Genomic DNA, 25,139 nt, shown 5'->3' with positions numbered 1-25,139 from the left:
CGCAAGCATGGGCCCAGAGGAATTGGTATTTTGAATAAGCTCTCCATGTGACTCTTATCCCCATCAAAGTTTGAGAACCCCTGCCTAAACTCCAAATCAGGACCAAGCCCAGGCAGTCTTGAACTTTCTTGCCCTTAAAGAAAACAAATTAAGTCAACAGAAAAGAGAACATGGTAGCTTCGTAGGTTTCTTGAAAATGAGGGAACTGTATGTACATGAGCTGTAACCAGACCCATAAGGAGAAAGGTTTTCTCAACCCGCAGAGCGAGTTGAATGAGATCAGTAGTTTTTGCCAAAACCTAATCCTGCAGACCTGCCATGAATAACTTTAATATTTTAAAGCCCTCACAGCATAGCCAGGATCCCCAACCAATTCAGAAAGCCTTTCCAATGTTAGTGTCACCTTCTGCTGAAAGAAGTTGCCTGTCAGGGGTCCCTTCTAAATGAAAAACATTATTTACAGAACGCTAAAGAAATTCTAATACCAAAATATGTGCTCCTGGTATGTTGTTGAGAGGTTTAGGCAACGTTTCCAGCAGAAGTCTTCTAAAACATTTTTATGATAACATTTAAAATCCAAAACAATGTTTTAAGGAAATTGTCTTATTTGATAGTTGGAGACAATAAGAAAAACCAGAAGTATGAAGAAACAAATTATAATGTTACTATTTGGGGTCATATCTTCTCTTTGGTAACAAATTAAAAATTTAAAAAAATGAAATGATATTAAGGGTAGCTTTTCTACATCAGAAAATTCACCAACTGCTCTCCCATAACTGTGAGTCATACTACTGTATTCATGTTGTCAAGAATTTTGAACTAATAAGGAATCCTGAATAATTAACCTTCTCAGTAGTACTATTTAACATATTTCTTCATCACCAAATTCATGGGAAGTTCTTATCTGTTTGCTCTGTTCTGTTTTGCTAGTCAAGCCAATGCCTGAGTACCACACCTAGATTCTAGTTTCATGGGTCTGGGGTGACGTTCAGGTGATTACAATGTATAACCAGTGTTGAGACATCCATTTATAGCCAATGCAATAGGTTTTCCTTAAGTCATTAGAAGACAACTTCTCAGCAATATAGGTGCTTTACATTCCCAATAATACAAAGGTTTCTAAATTCAGATAGGACTCTCCACCTCCAATTTTGTTATGGAGACAAGCCAGTAATTGTTCTATGCATCCCACAGTTATATGACCTAAGTCTCGGGGGGAGGTGGGTCTCTGAGCCTAATTCTTACCAAGTTTACTGGAGTAACTTAAAACTCCAAATTTGAGTGTCTCGGTAAAAAAGAGTGTTATTTCTGAGGGCCTCTCTAAATGAAGCCAAGTCACACATGCAGCTTTGATTTTGTGGGTTTTAAGGCAAAGTAGTAGTTAGACGTGTCATCAGGTCAGAGCCTGACATGACATCAGGATGCTGTGAAAGCAGGTCAAGCAGAGGGAGGACCAAAGAGAAGATGACTTCCTGTCAGTAGCTGAGCCAGTTCCTAAACTCCAGCCCCTGACCACATGCATCTCACTTTCCTCCCTAATGACAATGAGCTGCTTCTCATCTCAGTGGCTTTGCTCAAGTTTTTCCTGTCTCTGGCATCCACTCCTACCTTCCCTCCTTACCCCTCGAGATACTTTCTATCATCCCGTCAGACTCTGCTCAGTCTCTACTCAGATGCCACCTCTCAGCAGCTGTTCCTGACACTCAGACTGGTTCCCTAGGGAAGCGAATAAAACTTAAGCTTTGGGGCCCCTCACTCACATGGGTCCCTTCCAAACCCCTGGGAGGGGCCCCAGAAGTGCTTTCATGTGGTCATGTTTCTTAAATAAAATCTACAGAAGTAAGACGTTTTAACCATAATTGTTCCAGACTCTCCACTTCAACTACCCTTCTGTCAAACTTCCTCTTGGGTTAAGTCTTGTTAGAGTGACCATGAGAAATTTTGAGAATCAGGGTAACCCCAAATTCCTACTCCATGCCTCTCCCATCTGGGGTTAGCAGATGCAAACTATTATATATAGAATGGATAAACAACAAGGTCTTACTGTATAGCATAGGGAACTGTATTCAATACTCTGTGATAAACCATAATGGAAAAGAATATAAAAAAAGAATGTAGATATATGTATAACTGAATCACTTTGCTGTACAGTAGAAATTAACACAACATTGTAAATCAACTATATTTCAATTAAAAAATAATTTAAAAAAGAGAGAATCATGGTAAATGGACACTGAATTTGGAATACATGCAGTTTAGGTATAGTGGAATAATATGTTTACTAATAATATAACTAGTGGTATCAGTGTAAGAATAGCATGTCAGTCAGGATTCAGAGAAATAGAACCAGTAGAAAATATTAACACAGACAGATAGATAGATGATAGATAGATAGAAAGAAAGATAGATAGATGGTTAGAGGCAGGAAGATGTATATAGAGAAACTACAAGAAATTGCTTTATGCAATTGTGCCAGACTGGCCCAGCAAGTTCAGAGGGCAGCCCATCAGAAAGGGAAGGTCAGGAGCAAGGTGAAACCTCATGGGCCAAAGCTGTTAGCTACAGCAGTAGTCTCTCCCGCCAAAAAAAAAAAAAAAAGCTTAAGCCCAATTTTAAGACCATTTAATTGATTAAGTCTGGCCCACCCAGAATAATCTCCCTAATTTAAAGTCAGTTGATTAGGGATTTTAATTCCTTCTGCAAAATCCTTTCCCAGAGCTCCTCGATTCATGTTTGATTAACTGAATACTGTAGTTCAGCCTAGTAAAATTGACACACCAAAAAGTCACCTCACAAATAGCTTCTAGTAATATACTTAATCCACTGTACCAAATTATCCAGCCTTGACTGAAAGGTTGAAGACCAGGGTTTACACAGCAATATAAGTGTATTGTAATGTACATGGGACCAAAGTAAGTTGCAATTAGAGGAGAAACAATTAAATACATGAAACCAGAAGCTATAGAAATTCTTTCAATTTCCAGAGTGTAAAAATGTAAGTAGAAATTTCAGTTATCATCAATGCCTAGTCAAAATGGAAGATCTAAGTAACATAGTATATACAATGATAAAAGAACTACACTTATTTTCTTTTTTGATAGGACTGTGATATTGGAGCTTTACCAAATATACGACTTGGAATATGTAACTAGGAAAACATTTTTGGAACATTTCAATGAAACAGCAAATTCTTCCATAGATACTGGCAGACTGCAGATTTGGATGTATAGAAAATATACTTTATTTTTTCATTTTAAAATTTATTTATTAAATAATTAGGAGAAAATGCAAGTAGGTTAAAGGTAATATGAAATAAAGCAAAAACCTAGCCACAAAACCGATAGAAATTATTCTGAGATCAGGATAGAAACAAGAACAAGAGAATTTTCAGATAACTCCAAAAGGAAGGAAGAGCTAAATTTCAAGTTGAAGTAGGGAAGAGACTCATAGGTTTTATGTCAACTTAGTTAATGAAGGGAATGAAGAAAAGTGAATCATATGAACATATTAGAAAAAGATTTCAATTTTTACTGATTTGACACAAAATACCAACCTCACCAAAACAATCAAAATATGCCATTAGAAAAACAATATCAACAAACTGATTAGTGAGTATCATCAAATTCAAAGGTATTTGAGATTACTTATCGCACAAAAAAGAAAAAAAAGACTCAAAATGAGTGCCCTGAAATTTAGCATATGAATATTTAGAAATATTAGAATATGAATATGTATATGAATGAAATTTAATAGAAATGTTCCTATATTTGACCATAATCCTAAAAATTTATATCATGTTATCAATAGCAAGTTGTATGGTTAAAAGAACCTTTTCTAAACTATCAAAGATTTTTAAAAATTCTGATCAATTGTACTAAAGACTGCATCATCTTTCTTTTCCCTTTATAAAAAAAAAAATGACAAAACCATTGCCATATAAAGTGGTGTGATGGTTAATTTTATGTGTCCCCTTGCCTGGGCCCTGGTGACTTTTAGTAAAGCAGATTACCCTCCACAGTGTGGATAAGCCTCATCTCATCAGCTGAAGGCCTGAAGAGAACAGAGAGCCAGAAGAATTCTGCTACCAGACTGCCTTTGGGCTCAAGCTGTAACTCTTCCCTGGGTCTTCAGCCTGCTGACCTCTCCTGTATATCTGGGACTTACCAAGCTCCAGGTTGCATGAGCCAGTTCTTTAAATAAATCTATAGAGTATGTAGGTAAGTAGATTAAAATATGATAGATGATAGATAGATAGATGATAGATAGATAGATGATAGATAGATAGATGATAGATAGATGATAGATAGATAGATGATAGATAGATAGATAGATAGATGATAGATAGATGACAGATAGACACAGATAACTGATGGATAGATGTATAGAGCCCTTTGGTTCCACATCTCTGGAGAACCCTACAAATACAAGGGACAATCAAAAAAAAAGCATTATAGAAGTATGTTATGGGCTGAATTGTGTCCCCCGCCAAATTCATATGTTGAAGCTCTAACACATAGAACCTCAGAATGTGACTGAATTCAGAGGTAGTGTCTTTAAAGATTCCATTACGTTAAAAATGAGGTTTTGGAAGTTCATATAATTCAACATCAAAAAAACAAACAACCTGATTTTAAAAAATGGGCAAAAGGCCTGAACAGACATTTTTCCAAAGAGGAAATACAGATGGCCAACAGGCGTATGAAAAGATGTTCAGTGTTGCTAATCATCAGGGAAATGCAAATCAAAACCACAATGAGCTATCACCTCACACCTGTCAGAATGGCCACCATCAAAAAGAACACAAATTGCAAACGCTGGAGAGGATGTGGAGAAAAGGGAATCCTTACACACTGTTGTTGGGAATGTAAACTGGTGCAGCCAGTGTGGAAAACAGTATGGAGGTTTCTCAAAAAACTGAAATAGAACTACCATAAGACCCAGCAATTCCACTCCTGGGTATATATCCCAAAAAAGAGAGAAAACACTAATTCTAAAAGATACCTGCACCCCAATGTTCAAACCACCATTATTTACAATTGCCAAGATACAGAAGCAACCTAAGTGCCTGTCAACAGATGAATTCATAAAGAAGATATGGTATATATACACAATGGAATATTATTCAGCCATAAAAAAGAATGAAATTTTGCCATCTGCAACAACACAGATGGACTCGGAGGGCATTATTCTAAGTAATAAGTCAGACAGAGAAAGAAAAACACTGTATGGTATTACTTACCAGTGGAATCTAAAATATACAACAAACTAGTGAACATAAAAAAAAGAAGCAGACTCACAGATATCGAGAACAAACTAGTGGTCACAGGCTGGGGGTCAATATAAGGGTAGGGTATTAACAGGTACAAACAGGTATAAAATAAGCTACAGGGATATACTGTACAACATTGGGAATATAGCCAACATTTTATAACTATAAATGGAGTATAATTTTTAAAAATTGTGAATCACTATATTGAACACTTATAATTTATATAATAGTGTACATCAAGTATACATCAATAAAAATTTCCCCCAAAATGACCTTTTGTGTCTGGATGTCCGCTAGACTGTGCAGTTCTTGTGGACAAGCAATGCTTCTCACCCATATTTGAATCTCCAGGACCTATAGCTCAATGCCTGGCATATGTATTAGGTGCTCATGGAATACTTCCTGAACTAATGGGTGAATGTACAAACAGATGGCTGAGTGAACACTGAAAATGGATGAAGCAAGATATTACCAGTCTCTCGAGATATCATCTTTAATTTTAGAGTTCAAGTTACAGACTATTCACATTGTTTTGAGTTCACCTGGGAAAAAAATATCCTTAAGAATCTTCTGGCTGCGGAATTCTGATGAAAACAAGTGCAAAGCCACTGAGGAGAGCACTTAAACATTTAATCCCCAGAAAGAATTTCCAGTTAAAAAACAAAATCAGGGGCTTCCCTGGTGGCGCAGTGGTGAAGAATCCGCCTGCCAATGCAGGGGACACACGTTCGAGCCCTGGTCCAGGAAGACCCCACATGCTGCGAAGCAACTAAGCTCGTGAGCCACAACTACTGAGCCCATGTGCCACAACTACTGAAGCCTGCGCACCTAGAGCCCGTGCTCCACAACAAGAGAAGCCACTGCAAGGAGAAGCTCGTGCACCATAATGAAAGAGTAGCCCCCGCTCGCCGCAACTGGAGAAAGCCTGAGTGCAGCAATGAAGACCCAACGCAGCCAAAAATAAATAAATAACATAAATAAATTTATTTAAACAGAAACAAAACAAATCAACTACAACAACCAAAACCAAAAAGAAATGCAAAAAAGCAAACAAAACAAAAACTGCTCTTCTCTGCTTTATAAAACATCCCCCCCTCCAAAAAAATGCTTATTAATATGTTACTACTTAATTTGGGTACATATATAGATACAGGTGACTTATCTATTTGATTGTATGTTTGAGTGGATAATGTGAGGGTGTGAAGCATAAAACTCAGCACCCTGCCGAATACAGTTTCTTGAAAGGATAAGACATTTAAGTCTGAGATATATGTTGTTTGAAGTCCAAAATATTTTCTGCAAAAACGCAGCTCTGAGTTATGATGAAAATGACTTGTGTAAAGAATTTGTAAATCGTGCCCACTCATACACTCCTCTTTCACATCTTTCTCTTGTAACTTAAAAGAAAAAAATATGTATATATGAAGATTTTTTTCAGTATAATTAACCACATGCTCCTTTGACACCATAGCCATTGTTTCCACTGGAACTTCCTCTAATGGAATATGTTGTGTTCTTACCAGGAAAATAAAAGCAATTGGTTTTCTATTGTCTGAAGCATGAGAGTTGTTTGTTCTCAGCAAGCTTTCCCACAATTACCCACCTCTCTCATCCTGTTTCTTTCTACCTGTCACCTATCTAAGGTGGGGTATTGCAAACCTCACCTTACCTCCTACACAGTACACTACTTCTTAGTCCTTTTTGAATTACAGACTCTCTTGAAAATCTAGCTATTTTCTTCCCAGAAAAAAAAAAAGGCATAAACACAAATAGAGACATTTTGCATACAATTTGGGGGGCCTTCATAGACCCCTTAATGCCATCTAAGGAGTCCTGTTTAGGGACCTCAGGTAAGGAATTTCTGCCCGTGAGCAACCCCTTGGAAAAGGCAAGAATGAGCTGAGAGCGTGGTACCCATGCAAGATGTGACACCTCCAATGTATTTCACAATGTACATAAAGCTTTATCTAAGGCAAAACTTTTTAAGCAAAAAAGAATTGTTAAAGTGAGAAAATGATATTAAAGACCTAATTCCCAATAACAGCGCCTTTGATTGTTGAATTCTGATATAAGTCAGTGTTACAGGGGAAAGATCCAGGGAAACTGGCCAAGTCATTACAGTAAAAAACTCATTTTATGCACAGTGTTTTAACAATCTTTTTTTTTCCCAAACAGATGAAGAGTTTAAAGAATTCCTCTACTAATAATATCATTTATTTTCAGAGTACAGTGAAGTGTAAAGTAAATGGATAAATAAATCTCAGTTAAAAGAAAATTTACACTTACCAAGATCACCAAAATACAAATCCATTAAAAATAGACCTTGTTTTTTTTTTTTTTGCGGTACGCGGGCCTCTCACTGTCGTGGCCTCTCCCGTTGCGGAGCACAGGCTCCGGACGCGCAGGCTCAGCGGCCATGGCTCACGGGCCCAGCCGCTCCGCGGCACGTGGGATCTTCCCGGACCGGGGCACGAACCCGTGTCCCCTGCATCGGCAGGCGGACTCTCAACCACTGCGCCACCAGGGAAGCCCTAGACCTTGTTTTTGATGTCTATTTCACATTATCTAAATACATCCAGTTATGCAAATTTATATTTTTATTTCACATCTTTGCATTCTTGATATACATAAAACAGGACAAAGAACACATTTGCAATATTCAGCCTGGAAAATCCTGCTTGGGGCAAACAAGATTCTCAGCTGCCTTATTCTTTCTGCACGTGTAAAAATAGAATTCTAAATCATTGGGGTAAGAATCAAGATGGGTGTAAGAAACAAAGTGACTAAATTGCTGTGTCACCCCAGGTTCTTTGTACTTGGCTTTTGAAATGCTCATCTAATTACTGAATAACTGTTCAATGGGTAACAGCTCTTTGGGAGCTCCTTAAACGATTTCAAGAAGCTTAGCTGGTTGTTTCTGGGCTTCTTGTAATCTGTATGCAGTTGACACTAGCTACACACCAGTGCTGTATATTCACCTAAGATCTTTTTAAACATAGTAGTCAATGTTGCTATCCCTTTTTTGTGAAAACATCTTGCCAGGCTAGAAAATGAACAGTTATTTTTTCCATGAGGCAAAGGAAAAGGACAGACCAGTGTAATACAGCACTAATTTGAAAGGAAATAATCACATTGAATGAAAGACTTTACCATTTTAGTTATAATCTTATGAAATTCAAATATACCTAAATCACACCGTGATTCTAGATGACTGCGTGTTCATTCTGTTCAATGTTGCCCATGAGATCTTTTGTATCACTAGTTCCTGGACTCGATCCACTATTAAAATAGAGAGTGTTCTCAAAAGTGTCCTCTCGAGGGAAAGGCACACGTCTTTTCTTATAAAAGAAATACGCAGCGAAGCCAGCACCCGTTATGATCAGGAGGACCACTATGACTACCACTCCTGCCACGTTGGAAGATGGTTTGGAAGGGCCCATCTTCCTTGGGTCAGCTGTAAATAAATAAACATGTTAGGAAACGAGTTAAGGGGAGGCAGAGAGTAGAATGCTATGGAAACAATACAACTTTCTTCTTAGGAAGACTAAAATTCACAAATTTTCTTTCCAGTGACATTTGCCAAACAGAATGCAGGACATGAAAACAGAAGTCCATGTGATACAGAAGATTATTTTACATGTTAAGATGATTATGCAGTTGCAAGAATATTTCATGTATCTACGTAGCCCTGAACTGGTATAATATTTTATTTTATTTATTTTGTGTGTGTGTGTTCATGTGACCCTTATTTTATTTAACAATGGCCCCAAAGCCCAAGAGTAGTGATGCTGGCAACTCCAATATGCCTAAGAGAAGCCATAAGGTGCTTCCTTTAAGTGAAACGGTAAAAGTTCTCAACTTAATAAGGAAAGAAAAACAGTTTGCTGAGGTTGCTGAGATCTACAGTGGGAATGAATCTTCCATCTACGAAACTGTGAAACAGCAAGAAAGTCGTGCTAGTTTTACAGTTGCGCCTCAAACTGCAAAAGTTACGGTCACGGTGCAACATTTTATCATTTTAAAATATTTACACCTGTTTCAAAATAATTCGGGGAAAAAAGAAAGTGAGTGGTGGAAATCTGAACACACGAGTATTAGTTCACAGACAGCACTTACGAAGTTAATAAGGGGGCTTTAGGCAAGCTATAAATCTCACTTTGAGTGTTTTTGGCAGTAAACAACATGAGTGAAAGAGGATCAGTTCCTTATTCAAGCTGTCCATAAAATCAAAACTTAAAACATTGCTTAAAAAAAAAAGAAAAGAAAAAAATCACAGGGATTTCTAAGAGAAATTTCCTCAGTGGATTCTCATAGGGCAACCCTTGGTAACAGAGCAATCAATGTCCTCTGTAAGATCTATGATAAGAACACCCACCTGACGCCAAGGTCTGCTCTCCTAGGGCATCACTTAAGGAAGGTCGATGTCATAATGACAAAGGCTAGTATAGCTCAAGAAATGCGACTGAGAGTGCAGGGCGGATAGGAAGGGATTACTGTGGTTTTTAAAACAAACAAATTTGATTGATATATTACTGATATGGAAATTAAAATTTCAAAATGGTCTTACCTTTTGTTGTAATTAATGTATGAGTAGGTTCAGCATCAACAACTGTTTGTAAAATAAGAAAATAATTAAATACTGTTTGTAAAATAAGAAAATAAATACTTATGAAAAACCCATAATAGTTGCATGTAGATAGTGAGCATTATTTGGTTTACAAATACATCAAACCATCCGTGTTGGATTGATGGTGATATATGATATAGACAGACAATAAATAGATGATAGGTAGGTAGATAGATAGATGGATGATTGATTGATAGATAAAATCAGCATATTTATACAGATTGATCTATCTATCCATCCTATAACAGCATCCTATAGCTGCATGATGAGTTTGAATACATTGGAAGATCTGAAAATATGATCTCCCCGGTTGCATTTGAGCCACTGATACTCACCCTCAAAATATACCCAATCTACCCATAAATAATGTATCCTAGGCTAGCAGTTTTGAAAATGGCTCACTGAAGCATAAGGTACTACAAGGCATTTGAATGAAAAATAAAATAAGATTCCAACATTGCACCAAAGGGTGTGGTATCTTAGAACAGAGCTTTCAAAGAATGAAGAACTACGCAATTCTAAAATAAAATAAAAATCTACTGGGGATGGAGTGTTAATTTATCCAACTCATTTATTTAAATCTCTTATCTAATTTATAATTTTGTCTCTTGGGAAAGATATTACATGAAGTAGAATAGCATAAAACATTATGGAAGTCCAGAGATTATCACAGCATGGGCATATAATATTATTAATTCCCCCAGCCCCTGTCCTGACATGGTCTGTCATTCAATCTCCGAAGGAAACTTAATTGGTGTTACATGATTTATTCCCTAATAAATTCTCATTCCTCCTCACCGTCCACTTTGGTTTGGCCAGGGTAAGTATTTCACCCCTTCTTCTCACACGCCATAGGCCTGGCTCTCCAAACTGCTCACAACTTCGCAAATGCATATGCATGGATATCCCATTATAAATGTATTGATATACCAAAATCATTATGTCAGTTAAGCAGAAAGAGAGTGTTTTGTGCTCACTCAAAACTGCAGACAGCAACTGATCACCACGGCAGATTGGATTTCTCACTTATAAAGAGGGAGATGGACTTCCCTGGTGGCGCAGTGGTTGAGAGTCCACCTGCCAATGCAGGGGACACGGGTTCGTGCCCCGGTCCGGGAAGATCCCACATGCCGCGGAGCGGCTGGGCCCGTGAGCCATGGCCGCTGAGCCTGCGCGTCCGGAGCCTGTGCTCCGCAACGGGAGAGGCCACAACAGTGAGAGGTCCGCGTACCACAAAAAAAAAACAAAAAAAAAACAACCAGGGAGAGGTTTCAAGGAACCTGTAATCGCATTATATTGATAATTACACACCTGATATCAATATGTGAAAGAGATGGGAGCCTGGAAACACACATACCATAGGACAAATTCTAACTTACGTTTTGGTCTTTTACAAATGTATCCTTTGTAGGAAGAACAGTGAATATTACTCCAAAATCCAGAAGATGCATATAAAGCGACACAATCATTTCTTTCTCCAGAGGGATCGCCTGTCTTCCAGTTGACAAAGGAGAGTGGGTTGTTGTTTATCCATAGCCACATTCCTGATTATCAGAGAAAGCCAATAAAAATAGAAGTTAAAAATAACTTGCCTTAAAATAAATTCAACTTATTCATGTAAAATTTCTAAGCATGTTATTTTATACTGCAATCAACAGCTGTTTTACAACCAAACTTTTCACAGGCAAGATAATAGTAACTAGTTGTTACAGGGAAACTGAGAATGTGTTTCTCATGTAGTTTTAGTTGAAAATTTATTCCTAATTAGTATAAATATGTAAACTTATCCTCCCCTAATTGTTTTTTTCCTGGCAAGAGATAGAAAATATTTTTTAAAACTTCTTTAACTTAGCTACAGTAGATATTCTTTAATTAGCAACTTTCAAGATAGCCTAATATGTGAGTCATTTCAATTTTCACTTCTTACCTCAAACGAAAATATGAGTTTGAATTTTCAAACTCTTCACAAATGAATCATTACTTAAGGCAAGACTTTCTAGGACTGAAAACTTGTTTTACCTACAACATTTTGAAATGTTTGTGATTCAGTAATCATGGTGCAAAGATTACCTTCAACGTTTCTATACAATCCTATCCAAAAGTTGGCTTTGCTTTGAAGCGGCTCAACTCGGTATGACAGGAAACTCGATTCAGCAGCACTTTCAATGGTAACCAGAGAGGAACCTGCAGAGTACAAAAGGGTAAATATGATGGCAGTATATTTAAGTAGTTGAAAATATTTTTATCATGATAGTATTGATATTAAGAGCAATAAAAATCATCCCACTATCTCCACTTAAGGAGAAGAATTGCAAAGAGTGGCCATTTGGCTTCTAAGAATTTGTTTCCATTCTGAAAATATTATTTTTTTAAGCATCATTTGTGTACAAGCACTTAACGACTCACTGCAGGATATACAATGATGAATAAGACACAGAATGTTTAAGAAGGTTACGGTTCAGTGGGTAGTAATGAGTTGAGAGTACAAAGAAATGTATTAGGAGAATATTTGTTTTAGGGGAAGAAACTAAAAGGGAGCATGGAGGAGACAGAATTTAAGATACTAGGGAGCATAATATTTCAAGTAGAAAGGATAGAAAATAATTCCAGGAAGAGGAAGAATAAGAGAAAAGATGAAGAGAAAGGGAAGCATAGAGCTTCTTCATGAACAGAGATAGCTCACAGATGCATGGAATTCTCCATATTTAGTTTTTAGTAACAGGATTTGAAATAGATAGGTAGGTAGGTAGGTAGATAGACAGATAGACAGATAAGGCAATTATTGGGGTAAATGAATAGTGTTAATAGATAGTTCAGTTTGGCTGGATGAATCTGGTCAATGGGTGAAAAAAGACTTGGGTTAGGTCTCACTGCAGATGGTAGGAGACTGGTATTTAGGGTAATGTGGTGATTAAAAAACAGTTTTTTTCAGGCAGCAGAATGATGCAATGCACTCTGGGAGTATTAATCCAGCTGCACAAAAAGGAGAGAGGAAACAGAAAGACTGCTTACATGACTATGGCCTTGACAACTCAGTCAAAGATTGATTCAGAGCCAGCACTGTATTTTATAGTTAAATTACAGAATTTTAAATAATAACAACTTAAAATATAATTTAAGCAGTTTATGCCAGACATTTTGCTTTGGGCTTTATAAGCACGATGTCACTAAAATTTTACAACAATCTTATTAAATTAGTACTACTGTTACTCCATTTTACAGATAAGGAACCTAAAGTCCAGAGGGTAAGTAATTTACCAAGATCCTAATGATAGAGGAGGGCAAAGTCATGGCATGATCCAGGCATCTGGACCTTGAGGACCTATACTTAACCATATGCTTGCATCCCATGTTACTGGGTCCTGGATTATTCTCTTGATGACTGTTTTCATTGCATAATTTCATAATCCATTATTAAACATATTTCATAGACAATAGCCATTTCAATATATTTGTGACATATTTTGATGAATGTGAATCATTCATTAACAGGAAAATATAGTTATCTAAAGTTGAAAATGAAGTTTCTACACATTCACTGCAAGATTTTAAAAAAAAACACTCAGCAACATGAAAGGAAAACATTTTTTTAATTAAGAGAAAGCAGGTTTCAAGTGACATCATAAGGACTGGTAGAGTAAGTACCCCTGAAATTCCTCTCCTCTACAAAAGCAATAAGAACACTAACAAATTTTTCAAAATCAACTTTTTCGGAACCCTGAAAGTTAACCAGCAGCTTGTAACAATCCAGGAAGCATTTATTCAAGAAAATGCTTGACTCTCAGTAAGAAAAGTAAGCTACATGGTGTTTTAACTTGTCCTAATCCCATAGCTTTATCCCTAGCTCTGTGACTGCGTTAAAAACCAACGGCCTCAAAATCACAGTGAAAACCAGAAGCCAGGAAGACACTGGGAAAGTCAGAATGGGATTGGGGTTCTTTATAAGTCACATTCTCAAAGAATTTCCATTATTTGATCTCTCTGACATTTCCCTGGAAAACCTCACTTGCCTTGATTTGACCTGACTCAGAGCTCATCCAATGTAAACAGCCTTTTCCTTGGGGGTATTTGTCAAAAACTAACAGTGGCAAGTACCTAATATCACAGCTGCCTGAAGCAGTGTGGGAAACAATTTTAGGTTAACAACAAGGTAACCAAAAAACTAAAAGGAAAAACTATGGAGTAAAGTGTCCATAGGGAGCTTTAAGAAGCATTGACCTATTGCTGGGAGCCTAGAAGGCCACAGACACACATTGGGGTGTGTACACGCCCAGGACTATGTGCATGCCCATGAAAGATCTGAAAAGTCCCTACGCTCTTGCCTCTGGCTGACCCTGAGGGTCTGCACAAGCAGGAAGTGAAGGCTAAGGCAGAGTTTTTAACTGCCTATCTGAGTGTTGAAGGCATGTCTTCAGACCGAGCCCTTCAGTAAAACCTGGGGAACCTTCTGGTTCTAGGCACTAAGGAAATACGTTCCCAATCATGAGCTGACCACTAAACTAAGTAGACAAGAGACTTCAGTAACCGCACTTGAAAAAGAATACAAAACTTTACAGAATTCATGAGGGAAAGTTACTAAACAAGCAAATAACAACAAACAGCAACAAAAACAAACCTTGTGGAGTGGAAATAAACTTATTTCCAGAGTTAAATATTCATTTTTCAACAAAAAATTATAAGGAATGTAAAGAAACGCGGAAATATGACCCATACCAGCAAAAGAAGCAGTCGATACAAACTGTTCCTGAAACAGCCACACCTCTGACTTACTGGACAAAGACTTTTTAAATCAGCTATTTTAAAGATGTTTAAAGAACTAGAATAAAAAATGTCTAAAGAACTAAAAGAAAGTATGAGACAATTGCTCACCAAATAGAGACTATTAATAAAAAGGTAGAAATTGTTTTTTAAGAAATAAAATTCTGGAGTTAAAAAGTATAATAATTGAAAGGAAAACTTCACTGGAGAGGCCTAACAGTGAGTTTGACTAAGCAAAAGAAATAATCAACAAACTTCAGATTATCCAGTCTGAATAATGAGGGAAAAAAAGAAGAAAAATTTACAAAGTCTCAAAGATATTTGGAACATCACCAGTCAAATCAAGATACACATAATGGGAGTCCTAGGAGAGGAATGAGATAAAGAGGCAGAAAGAATACTTGAAGAAATAATGGCCAATAGCTTCCCAATGTTGATGAAAAACATTAACGTAAACATGCGGGAAGCTCAACAACATCCAAGTAAGATAATCTCGAGAAGCCCCACATCATAATCAAACTATCCAAAGACAGAGAATCTTAAAAGTAATAAGAGAGAAGCGATTCATCACGTCCAAGAGAGTCTCGATATAAGTAACACTGCTTTCTCATCAGAAACCCCAGAGACCAGAAGGCAGCAGGATGACATATTCAAAAGGCTGAAAGAAAATGACTGTTGACCAACAATTTTCTGTCCAGCAAAACTGTCCTTCAAAAATAAAGGAAAAGTTGACATTCTTTTTTATTTTTAACACCCTTATTGGGGTATAAATGCTTTACAATGTTGTGTTCGTTTCTGCTGTACAACAAAGTGAATCAGCCATATGTATACATATGTCCCCATATCCCCTCTCTCTTGAGCCTCCCTCCCACCTTCCCTATCCCATTCCTCTAGGTCGTCACAAAGCACCGAGCTGATCATCCTGTGCTATGCAGCAGCTTCCCACTAGCCTTCCATTTTATATTTGGTAGTGTATATACGTCAATGCTACTCTCTCACTTCATTCCTGCTTCCCCTCCCCCCCATTCCCTCAAGTCCGTTCTCTACATCTGCATCTTTATTCCTGCCCTGCCACTAGGTTCATTAGCACTGCTTTTTAAAATTCCATATATATGTGTTAGCATACGGTATTTGTTTTTCCCTTTCTGACTTACTTCACTCTGTAGGACAGATTCTAGGTCCATCCAACTCACTACAAATAACTCAATTTCATTCTTTTTTATGGCTGAGTAATATTCCATTGTATATATGTGCCACATCTTCTTTAAAGACATTCTTAGATAAACAAAAATGGAGAGAATTTGTCACTAGCAGATCTACTCTACAAGAAATACTAAAGAAAATCCTTCAGGCCAAAATAAAAAGATAGTTGACAACAACTTAAATCCACATGAAGAAATAAAGACCACCAGTAAAGGAAACTACATAGGTAAAAACAAAAGACAGTACGAATTTATTTTTTGTTTATACTTTTGTTTAATCTTATATGATTTAAGGACAACTGCATAAAACAATAATTATAAATCTGTGCTGATGGGCATACAATGTATAAAGATGTATTTATATGATAATAATAACACAAAGGACAGTAGAGGGAAAGGGGCTATATAAGAGCAAAATTTTGTACTCTATTGAAATTAAATTTATATTGATTTGAACTAGATTGTTGCATATTAAGATGTTATTTATCATCCCCAGGGCAACCACTAAGAAAATAACTAAACAACACATAGTAAAAAATATAACAAGGAAATTAAAATGGTACACTAGAGATTATCTATTTAATGTTAAAGAGGGTAGAAATGGATAGAGGAACCAAAATACATAAGACAAATATAAAATAAATTAAAGGGCAGATATAAATCCTACCTTATCAGTAATTACATTAAATGTAAATGGATTAAGTACTCCAATCAAAAGACAGAGATTGGCAAAATGAATAAAAAATAAAAATAAATTTTAAAATAATACAACTATATTTTATCTACAAAACACACATTTGAGATTCAAAAACATAAACATGTTAAAAGTAAAAGCATGGAAAAAGATATTCCATGCAAATAGTAAATAAAGAAGAGCTGAAGTGTCTATATTGATACTAGACAAAAGACTTTTAGACAAAAATTGTTACTAGAGACAAATAAGGATGTTTTATAATGATTAAAGTTTTAATTCATCAAGAAGATATGACAAATATAGACATATATGCACCGAACAATAAAGCCTCGAAATACATGAAGCAAAAACTGACAAAGTAGACTTCTCCTGACTCAGAATTTAAAGGAAAAACTCATAGGGAGTTTTTAAACTCCCTGTGGCAACATATAAGTCTCCTGAAATTCCCTTCTCCCACATACACACCAGTGAACACCTACACATAGAGCAATTCTATCAGTAAAATCCAGAAACTCAGTGACTCCTACATATAGGGCAACTGAGAAAACACAAACATCTAAATGAGTAGGAAAGGCTGAGACACACTCTCTTCATAAACCCCACCCATGGCGCAGTGCCGTATAATCAGGAGGGAGCCCCTAATGGCCAGCTTCTCCCTGAATAGAGAAGGGTTTCAACCATACATCTAGCACCCCAAATTTTTAGGCTCCTGTTCCTCTATTTGAAGGAATAGGCCCCCCAAATGCCTAACTCTGGAAGCTAATGGGGTTTGCAGCCACGAGACCCATAGGACCACAGAAAATGAAGCAGACGTTGTTAATGGGCACCGAACACTTGCCGTGGCTATTCTCCCAGGGCCCAGCTAAGAGGGAACAGATAAAATGCCCGTCCCTCAGTCTTTCCCTAGAAGGGGACTGACTGCATACTTTACAGCCTGCTGCCTGGGGGGGTCCAGCTGCTAATTTGCATGCAGCAAGGGGCTAGCTGTGATCCTCCTGGGGGAGCTGGTGGGCCCTTCTGCCACCTTCTTTCTCCGACTTGCTGCAATGATAAAATCAGGTCACCAACAGGTCTCTGGAAGGAGCTTAGACACACACCTGGCTTATATACTTTCCCAGGTGCCCGAGGGTCCAGTTTCTAATCAGTCTGCTTTTATGTGCTAACTGTGATCCTCTCCTTTGGGATATCATCAGGTATTGGCACACCCTCAACCACTGGGAGTCACTAAAAACAAAGACAACAGCTGGTATAACCACGAAGTTTTGAGTGACAAACAGGAACTTGGCCTGGATTGACTGATGAGCTTCATCTCCCACACAAGACCACTCAAGACTGGGAGAGGTGCCTCTTTTATTTAATGTGCAGAAACCAACACAGAGAGTCAAGGAAAATAATATCTTCCAAGCAAAAGAACAAGATACATCTCCAAACTGATATTAATAAAACAGAGACAAGTAATTTACCCAATAGAGAGTTCAGAATAACAGCTATAAAGATACTCAGTGAGGTCAGGGAAGTAATGCATGAGCAAAGTAAGAATTTCAACAAAGAGAGAGAAAATATTAAAAAGTACCAAAGAGAAATCACAAAGCTGAAGAACACAATAACTTAAATGAAAAGTTCAGTAGAGGTGTTCAACAGCAGACTAGAAAACTGGAAGAAAGAAACAGTAAACTCAAAGAAAGGGCAGTCAAATATATCCTGAAGCAAAAAGAAAAAAAGAATCATAAAGAGTCAAGCTAGCTTAAAGGACTTACGAGACAACAGCAGGAGGATCAATCTACACATTACAGGAACTCAAGGAGAAGAGAGAGATGGGGGCAGAAAGCTTATTCAAAGAACTAATGGCTGATAATTTCCCTAACCTTGGGGAAAGAAACAGACATCTAGATCCAGGAAGCATACATGAGGAGTACCAAATATAATGAATATAAAGAGACAAACACTGAGACACATTATATTAAATTGTCAAAAATTAAAGACAAAGAGAGATTCTTAAAAACAGCAAAAGAAAAGCAACTTGTTACATAAAAGGGAACCCTTGTAAGACAAAACAAATTTTTCAGGAGAAACTTTGCAGTCTGGAAGGGAGTCAGAAGATATATTTAAAGTGCTTAGAGATAAAAGCTTCCAGCCAAGAATACTCTACCTAGCAAAGCTGTCATTCAGGATTAAATGAGAGATAAAGAGTTTTCAAGACAAACAAAAACTGAAAGAGTTCATCACCAATAGACCAGACTTATAAGAAATGTCAAGGGGAATTCTTCAAGCTAAAATGAAAGGACACTAATTATTAATATGAAAATGTTTGAAAATGTAAAACTCAACGGTAAAGGTAAATGTACAGGAAAATCCAGAATATTCTGATACTATAATGGTGGTAAGTAAATCACCTATAACTGTTGTATAAAGGTTAAAAGACAAAAGTATTAAAAATAACTATAGGGCTTCCCTGGTGGCACAGTGGTTGAGAATCTGCCTGCTAATGCAGGGGACACAGGTTCGAGCCCTGGTCTGAGAGGATCCCACATGCCGTGGAGCAACTAGGCCCGTGAGCCACAACTACTGAGCCTGCGTGTCTGGAGCCTGTGCTCCGCAACAAGAGAGGCCGCAATAGTGAGAGGCCCACGCACCGCGATGAAGAGTGGCCCCCGCTCACCACAACTAGAGAAAGCCCTCGCACAGAAACAAAGACCCAACACAGCAAAAATTAATTAATTAATTAATAAACTTCTACCCCAACATCTTAAAAAAAATAATAACTATAAATACAATAATTTGTTAATGTATACACAATATAAAAAGATGTAAATTGTGACATCAAAAATATAAAAGGTCGGGGGAATGTAAAAATACAGACTGTTTGCATACATTCAAAGTTAAGTTGTTATCAGCTTTAAATACACTGTTATAACTCTAAGATGTTTCATGTAATCTTCACAACAACCACACAATAAAACCTATAGTAGATACACAAAATAAAAGGAAAAGAATCTAAGTAATACTACTGAGAAATAATCAAATCACAAAGGAAGTGAGCAGAGAGGAAGAAAGGAACAAAAGAAGGTCAGGACAGACAGAAAACAATTAACAAAATGGCAATATTAAGTGCATACCTACCAATAATTACTATAAATATAAATGGACTAAATTCTCCAATCAAAAAACATAGAGTGGCTTAATAGATTAAAAAAAAAACCAAAAAAACACAAGACAACTATATGCTACAAGAAACTCATTCCAACTTTAGGACATACATAGGCTTAAAATGAAGGGATTAAAAAAAATTATTCCATGCAAATGGTGTTGAGAAAACTAGACACCCACATTCAATAGAATACAACTGGTCCACTCTCTAACACTATACAGAAAAATCAACTCAAAATGATTAAAGACTTGAATGTAAAACCTGAAATCATAAAAATCCTAAAAGAAAACACAGGCAATAAACTCCTCGACATTAATCTTTTTGTATTTGACACCAACAGCAAAGGGAAAAAAAGCAAAAATAAACAAATGGGACTACATCAACCTAAAAAGGTTCTGCATAGCAAAGGAAACCATCAGCAAAATGAAAATGCAACCTCCTGAATGGGAGAAACTTTCTGCAAACCACATGTCTTAATAGAGGTTTAATATCTAAAATATACAAGGAACTTATACAACTCAATAGCAAAAAAATAACCCAATTCAAAAAATTAGCAAAGGACCTAAACAGATTTTTTTTTCCAAAGGAGACTTACAAATGGCTAAGAAGTACAGGAAAAGGTGCTCAACATCACTAATCATCAGGGAAATGCAAATCAAAACCGCAATGAGATATCACCTCACACTTGTTTAGGCTAGCTATTATTAAAAAGATAAGAGATAACAAATGATGCAGAGGATGAAGAGAAAAGGGAACCCTGCTAGCGTGAATGTAAATTGGTACAGTCCTTTTGGAAAACAGTGTGGAGGTTCCTCAAAAAATTAAAAATAGGACTACCATATGACCCAGCAATCCCACTTCTTGGTATATATCCAAAGGAAATGAAACCACTATCTCGAAAAGATAGCTGCACTCCATGTTCATTGCAGCATTATTTATTATAGCCAAGACATGGAAACAACCTAAGTGTCCATCAACAGATGAATGATTAAGAAAATGTAGTATGTATATACAATGGAATATTATTCAGCCTTTAAAAAGAGGGAAATTCTGCCGTTTGCAACAGCATTGATTAACCTGGAGGGCATTATTCTAAGGAAATAAGCCAGACAGAGACAGGCAAGTACTACATGATATTACTTATAGGTGGAATTTAAAAGTCAAACTCACAGAAACAGAGGATAGAATGGTGGTTGTCAGGGGGTTGGGGGGTGGGAGACATAGAGAGATGCTGGTAAAAGGGTACAAACTTTCAGTTATATGATAAATAAGGTCTTAGCATCTAATGTATAATATAGTGACTACAGTTGATAATACTGCATGGTATCACTGAAATTTGCTAAGAGATTAGAACTTAAGTGTTCCCACCACACACACACACACAAAAGTAAATATGTGATGTGATGGTCATGTTAACTTGACGGTTAGGAATCCTTTCCCAACAAATATGTGTATCAAATCATCATCTCTTACACTTTAAATGTATTACAATTTTATGTCAACTATACCTCAATGAAATTGAAGAAAAAAACTAAACATAAAAGTAAAAAGAAGTGAAAACTCCAGACTGACTTTTGAATGAACCTGAAGGAAATGAGCATGTAACCCTTGCTCGCCACTGTTGAATGAAGAGCCCTGACTTAGGGCATAATCAAAATTTAGCCACAAAGTAATTCAGTAAAGTATTCAGTGGGATTTAATTAAGTAGATTTTTTAATGCACCCTGAAAAGTTCACTTTATTTGACATTTTTATTTCAGGAGGGAAATTGTTCATCTATGTCATGTCACTTGAGTTTTGTTTCGTATTTATTCACACAGATAATCAGATCTAAATGCTTTTCTATTCATGGGAAAGCAAAATGGTTCCTGGGCACTTGTGAAGCCTGAGCCGATCAGTGATAAAAGATGAACGCGACACTCTGAATAATAATCCTAACAATTCAGAATATTGGGGCAGAAAGACTTGTTCAGCGAGTCACTGCCTTCTGCCAGAATTCTTTCACCTTTTGAGGCTACGACGTTAGAAATTATATTTGGGGGGCATGATGTCGACCTTTCTGTTACAATATAAATTATTAAGACAAAGAAACAAGTAATTTTACTTTCCTTAGGTTTTTAATATACAGTGTTACTAGCATCCTGGTACTCTACATAGATGATTGTGGGATGTTCTGATGGTAAATGTGGTACTTACCCATTCGAAGACATTCCAGAGAAGCTTGGCCCCAGTTCCTTGTATATGAAGACTCGATATAGTAGCAGTGACCATGGAAAGGAATCCACGCTGTGTGCTCTGACTCGGGGCATCTACCAGGCAGCTGTGGAGGTTCAGTGGCAGGGATTTCTGTTAATAAAAAGACATTTCAAATAAAGTAAGACCTGAAGTTTCTTTAGTACATAGAATAATATATAAGCCATTAAGGAAATTTTCATCGCCTATCATTATTTTTTTTAAGCTCTAATGGTAATCATTTGGATATGCCATTTCTATTATTGAGTATTCTTTTTACTTTATCATTTTTTTTCATACAAAATGTATTTCCATAGAAGGTACTATGGTATAACGGCGGTCAATCACATTCATAATTAAGCATGAGGATCTACAGATAACCTACAAAGACATTAATAAGTTCCCCTAAAAGGTCAACCATAAATAATTTGCAAAGGCAGTCTTCCTTCTAGACAGTTTTCTTTTTCTAGGATCCTAGCCCTTATAAAACCTTCTTAGCTATGACTGACATTGATGTTATAACTAAACGGTATAGGTAGAATTCTAGGACTTTACCACTGTCCGACTCTATAACTGTATTCTAGGACTGTATCACTGTATTATCACTGACTCTGATGAACCTACGCATATTCTGATAAAATTATTTTGATATAGCTGTGCTGTCAACATCAAAAGTAATCATCATTTCCTGAGGACGCTGACATCATAGATTCAGAGGCCTATCCCAATAATAAAAATTCAGAAATGTATAAAGAGGAAATAAATTCTAGCAACGAAGAAAAATTTCTCTCTCTGTTATTTTGATCTCTCTATATTTGTTTATTGCCAGGTCAGTCTTTGGTTAGGTGAAGGAATATGCTTTATATTATCCTTAAGCCACCCCAAAACATGTGACTGTTTAAGAATATCAACGGTGGTTTGTATCAGCTTATTGAGAAAATTTCAAATCCCTTGATTGTTTTTGTGGATTCAACTACCGTCTGATCTTTTGCAGAGAAAATAAAAACTTTCATTGCAACGTGCTGTCTTCCAATAGCCGTCAAGATCCATATAAACACACGCTGACTTCAGTCTGGGCTCATCACTGGCCCAATTAGTGTATCTCACCCTCCATTTATCGGTCCAAACATATTCATTATTGGTCTGCAAGAACAAGAACAACTATTAACATGGAGCCTGGCTTCGTTTAGAAAATACCAAAAGAACCCAGCAAGGAGTAAAAAGTATAATTAAGACTGTGATTTGACAAAGAATCTTCAACATTTGGGAATTAAAAGAACATTATAAATTTTTTCTACCAAATCAAATTCAGGAAATGCAGTCTTTTTTAAGAAAAAACGACTTCTTAAAGCTCCCCATGAAGACATTGTTGGAAGCTATTCTGCAAAACAGACTTAAAAACCTATGTCTTATTCTAGAAAACTCTCTTTATTTGCAGGCCCTCAGTGCAAAAGAGGGGTTTTACCTTTGGAACAAATAAAACACGTATTATATTATCACTGAAATGATAATAAAAACTAAGTCATTTTCCTTGCACTCATGGACCCGAGAGAAACACTTTTCTAATCTTCTTACTGTTTGGCTGTTGAAACAGGGCCAACAACAAATGACTTATGCAAGGTGACGTGGCTGGATAAGAGAGGAGCCTAGTCTCTTACCTTCCAGTTAGGTGGTCTTTCAACCAAAATGAATCTGATGGCATCTTTTAAAGATAATTGTTTTATTCAATTTGCATACTGCTTATTAAATTTATTGGGGCAAATTTATGGTCACATACAAATTAACTGACAACATCAAAAAGACTACTTATCAATAATGTTCTTTTGACGGTCTAAAAGAAATTTTACAGGTAAAACCTCACAACAGATGCTGTATAACCTTAATCAGAGATGAGTGAATTTTTAAACCATTCAAACAGCTGTCCCCTTTTTAACTGCATTATTTAATTTACCAAAGCAACTACCAAGGATTTAATGACAAAATCAAAAGCATGCATTATCTCGAGTTAGAATTTTGTAGTATTCTACCATATTTAATCAAATAATGCTGGCATAATCATTAACTCCATAGATGTAATAAATAGAACAGTATTGTTTTAGCTATAAATGTTGGGATAATGGAAAGCTATTTAATCTTTCTAACAATAAATAAAAGCCTATTTTAAACTCATAAGAGAATTGGGACCATATTTGTGAGAAGAAAATATATGAATTATCAAGAGAATTAGTTACTAAAAATAGATCCAACATAGAAGTAAAGATGCCGTGCTTAAGTTTAAACACAGAAATCATTGTGTAACTACTTACTTTGAAATGTTTACTAACCTACTTGGGAAATACGCATTGCAAGAAGTGTAAATGTCGAGCTCTGCATCATGGTGGAAGAAGTTCTACAAAGTCTGGCACCAGTCTGCTTTCCAGCTCTACCCCCTTACCTCCTTTTATTTCTTCTTGGTACTCCTTCCTTATGAGCCACCATCCCAGACCACATCTGTAAAGTTTGACTTTCTCAGAGAAGCCCTGTTGGTCCTCTCCCCTTGCACAAATGATCGCTTTTCTCTCCTCTCTCAGCACTTTGTATATACCTCTCTTTGACACTGTATTATCTCTTGATTACTTGTTGACATCTCTATTTATTGTACTAGGAAGTTTGCTGATTGACTAGTTAGATGGATGGATGGATGGATGGAGGATAGATGGATCCCCTGGCATCAGAGAAGACTCATTTTAGGAAAATGTTGGCAACTCCCACACCACTCTTAGTTCTGTGTCTCAACCCTCACTCTACACCATCTTTTGCCAACCTTCCTTCTCTGTTATGGAATACAGGGAATTGACCGCAATGAAATCTGTCACACACGGATGGAAGCGGCCCAGCTTCAGAACAGATAGCAACTCTAGAATGACTTTCCACAAAAAATAAGGAATATCCTCATCGCCCAGGAACTATGCCCCTGACGCTTTCTTAATTCCTTTCTTAATCCCTATGGCATAGTTGTCATCATGACACTAGAAAGAAATAAGTTAATAAATAAAACTGTTTAGATGCAGAACTTAATTTTCATACTCAAAATATACAGTAACGCTGTATATTAAAAACCTAAGGAAAGTAAAAATAATACTTATCAGTTAGGTAAGTCTTAGTTTGATTTCTGACATAACATCACGAACTTGCTAGATCCTTGCACTGGGTCCTAGAGAGATTGGGTCT

The 25,139-nt window shown here is 36.7% G+C and overlaps 1 protein-coding gene across 3 annotated transcripts in view; it reads right to left on the bottom strand.

Annotated features, from left to right (window-relative positions):
- Nucleotides 1-25,139, bottom strand: part of MRC1 (mannose receptor C-type 1) — a 110,277-nt gene that overhangs the window by 5,769 nt on the left and 79,369 nt on the right. For 2 of the 3 annotated variants that reach the window (XM_060006315.1, XM_060006317.1), the window contains exons 25-30: nt 22,907-23,072; nt 21,894-22,043; nt 11,967-12,080; nt 11,276-11,440; nt 9,837-9,878; nt 5,753-8,723 (exon numbers count right to left, since the gene is read on the bottom strand). In XM_060006315.1, the coding sequence (XP_059862298.1) occupies nt 8,473-8,723; nt 9,837-9,878; nt 11,276-11,440; nt 11,967-12,080; nt 21,894-22,043; nt 22,907-23,072 (888 nt within the window). In that variant the 3' untranslated portion in view covers nt 5,753-8,472. Of the gene's footprint in view, nt 1-5,752; nt 8,724-9,836; nt 9,879-11,275; nt 11,441-11,966; nt 12,081-21,893; nt 22,044-22,906; nt 23,073-25,139 lie in introns of those variants that run through there. The other variant, XM_060006316.1, reaches the window with a different exon arrangement.

Source organism: Delphinus delphis, chromosome 2, assembly GCF_949987515.2.
Source record: "Delphinus delphis chromosome 2, mDelDel1.2, whole genome shotgun sequence".
Lineage (NCBI taxonomy): Eukaryota > Metazoa > Chordata > Mammalia > Artiodactyla > Delphinidae > Delphinus > Delphinus delphis.
This window is presented reverse-complemented; position numbering and strand designations above follow the sequence as displayed.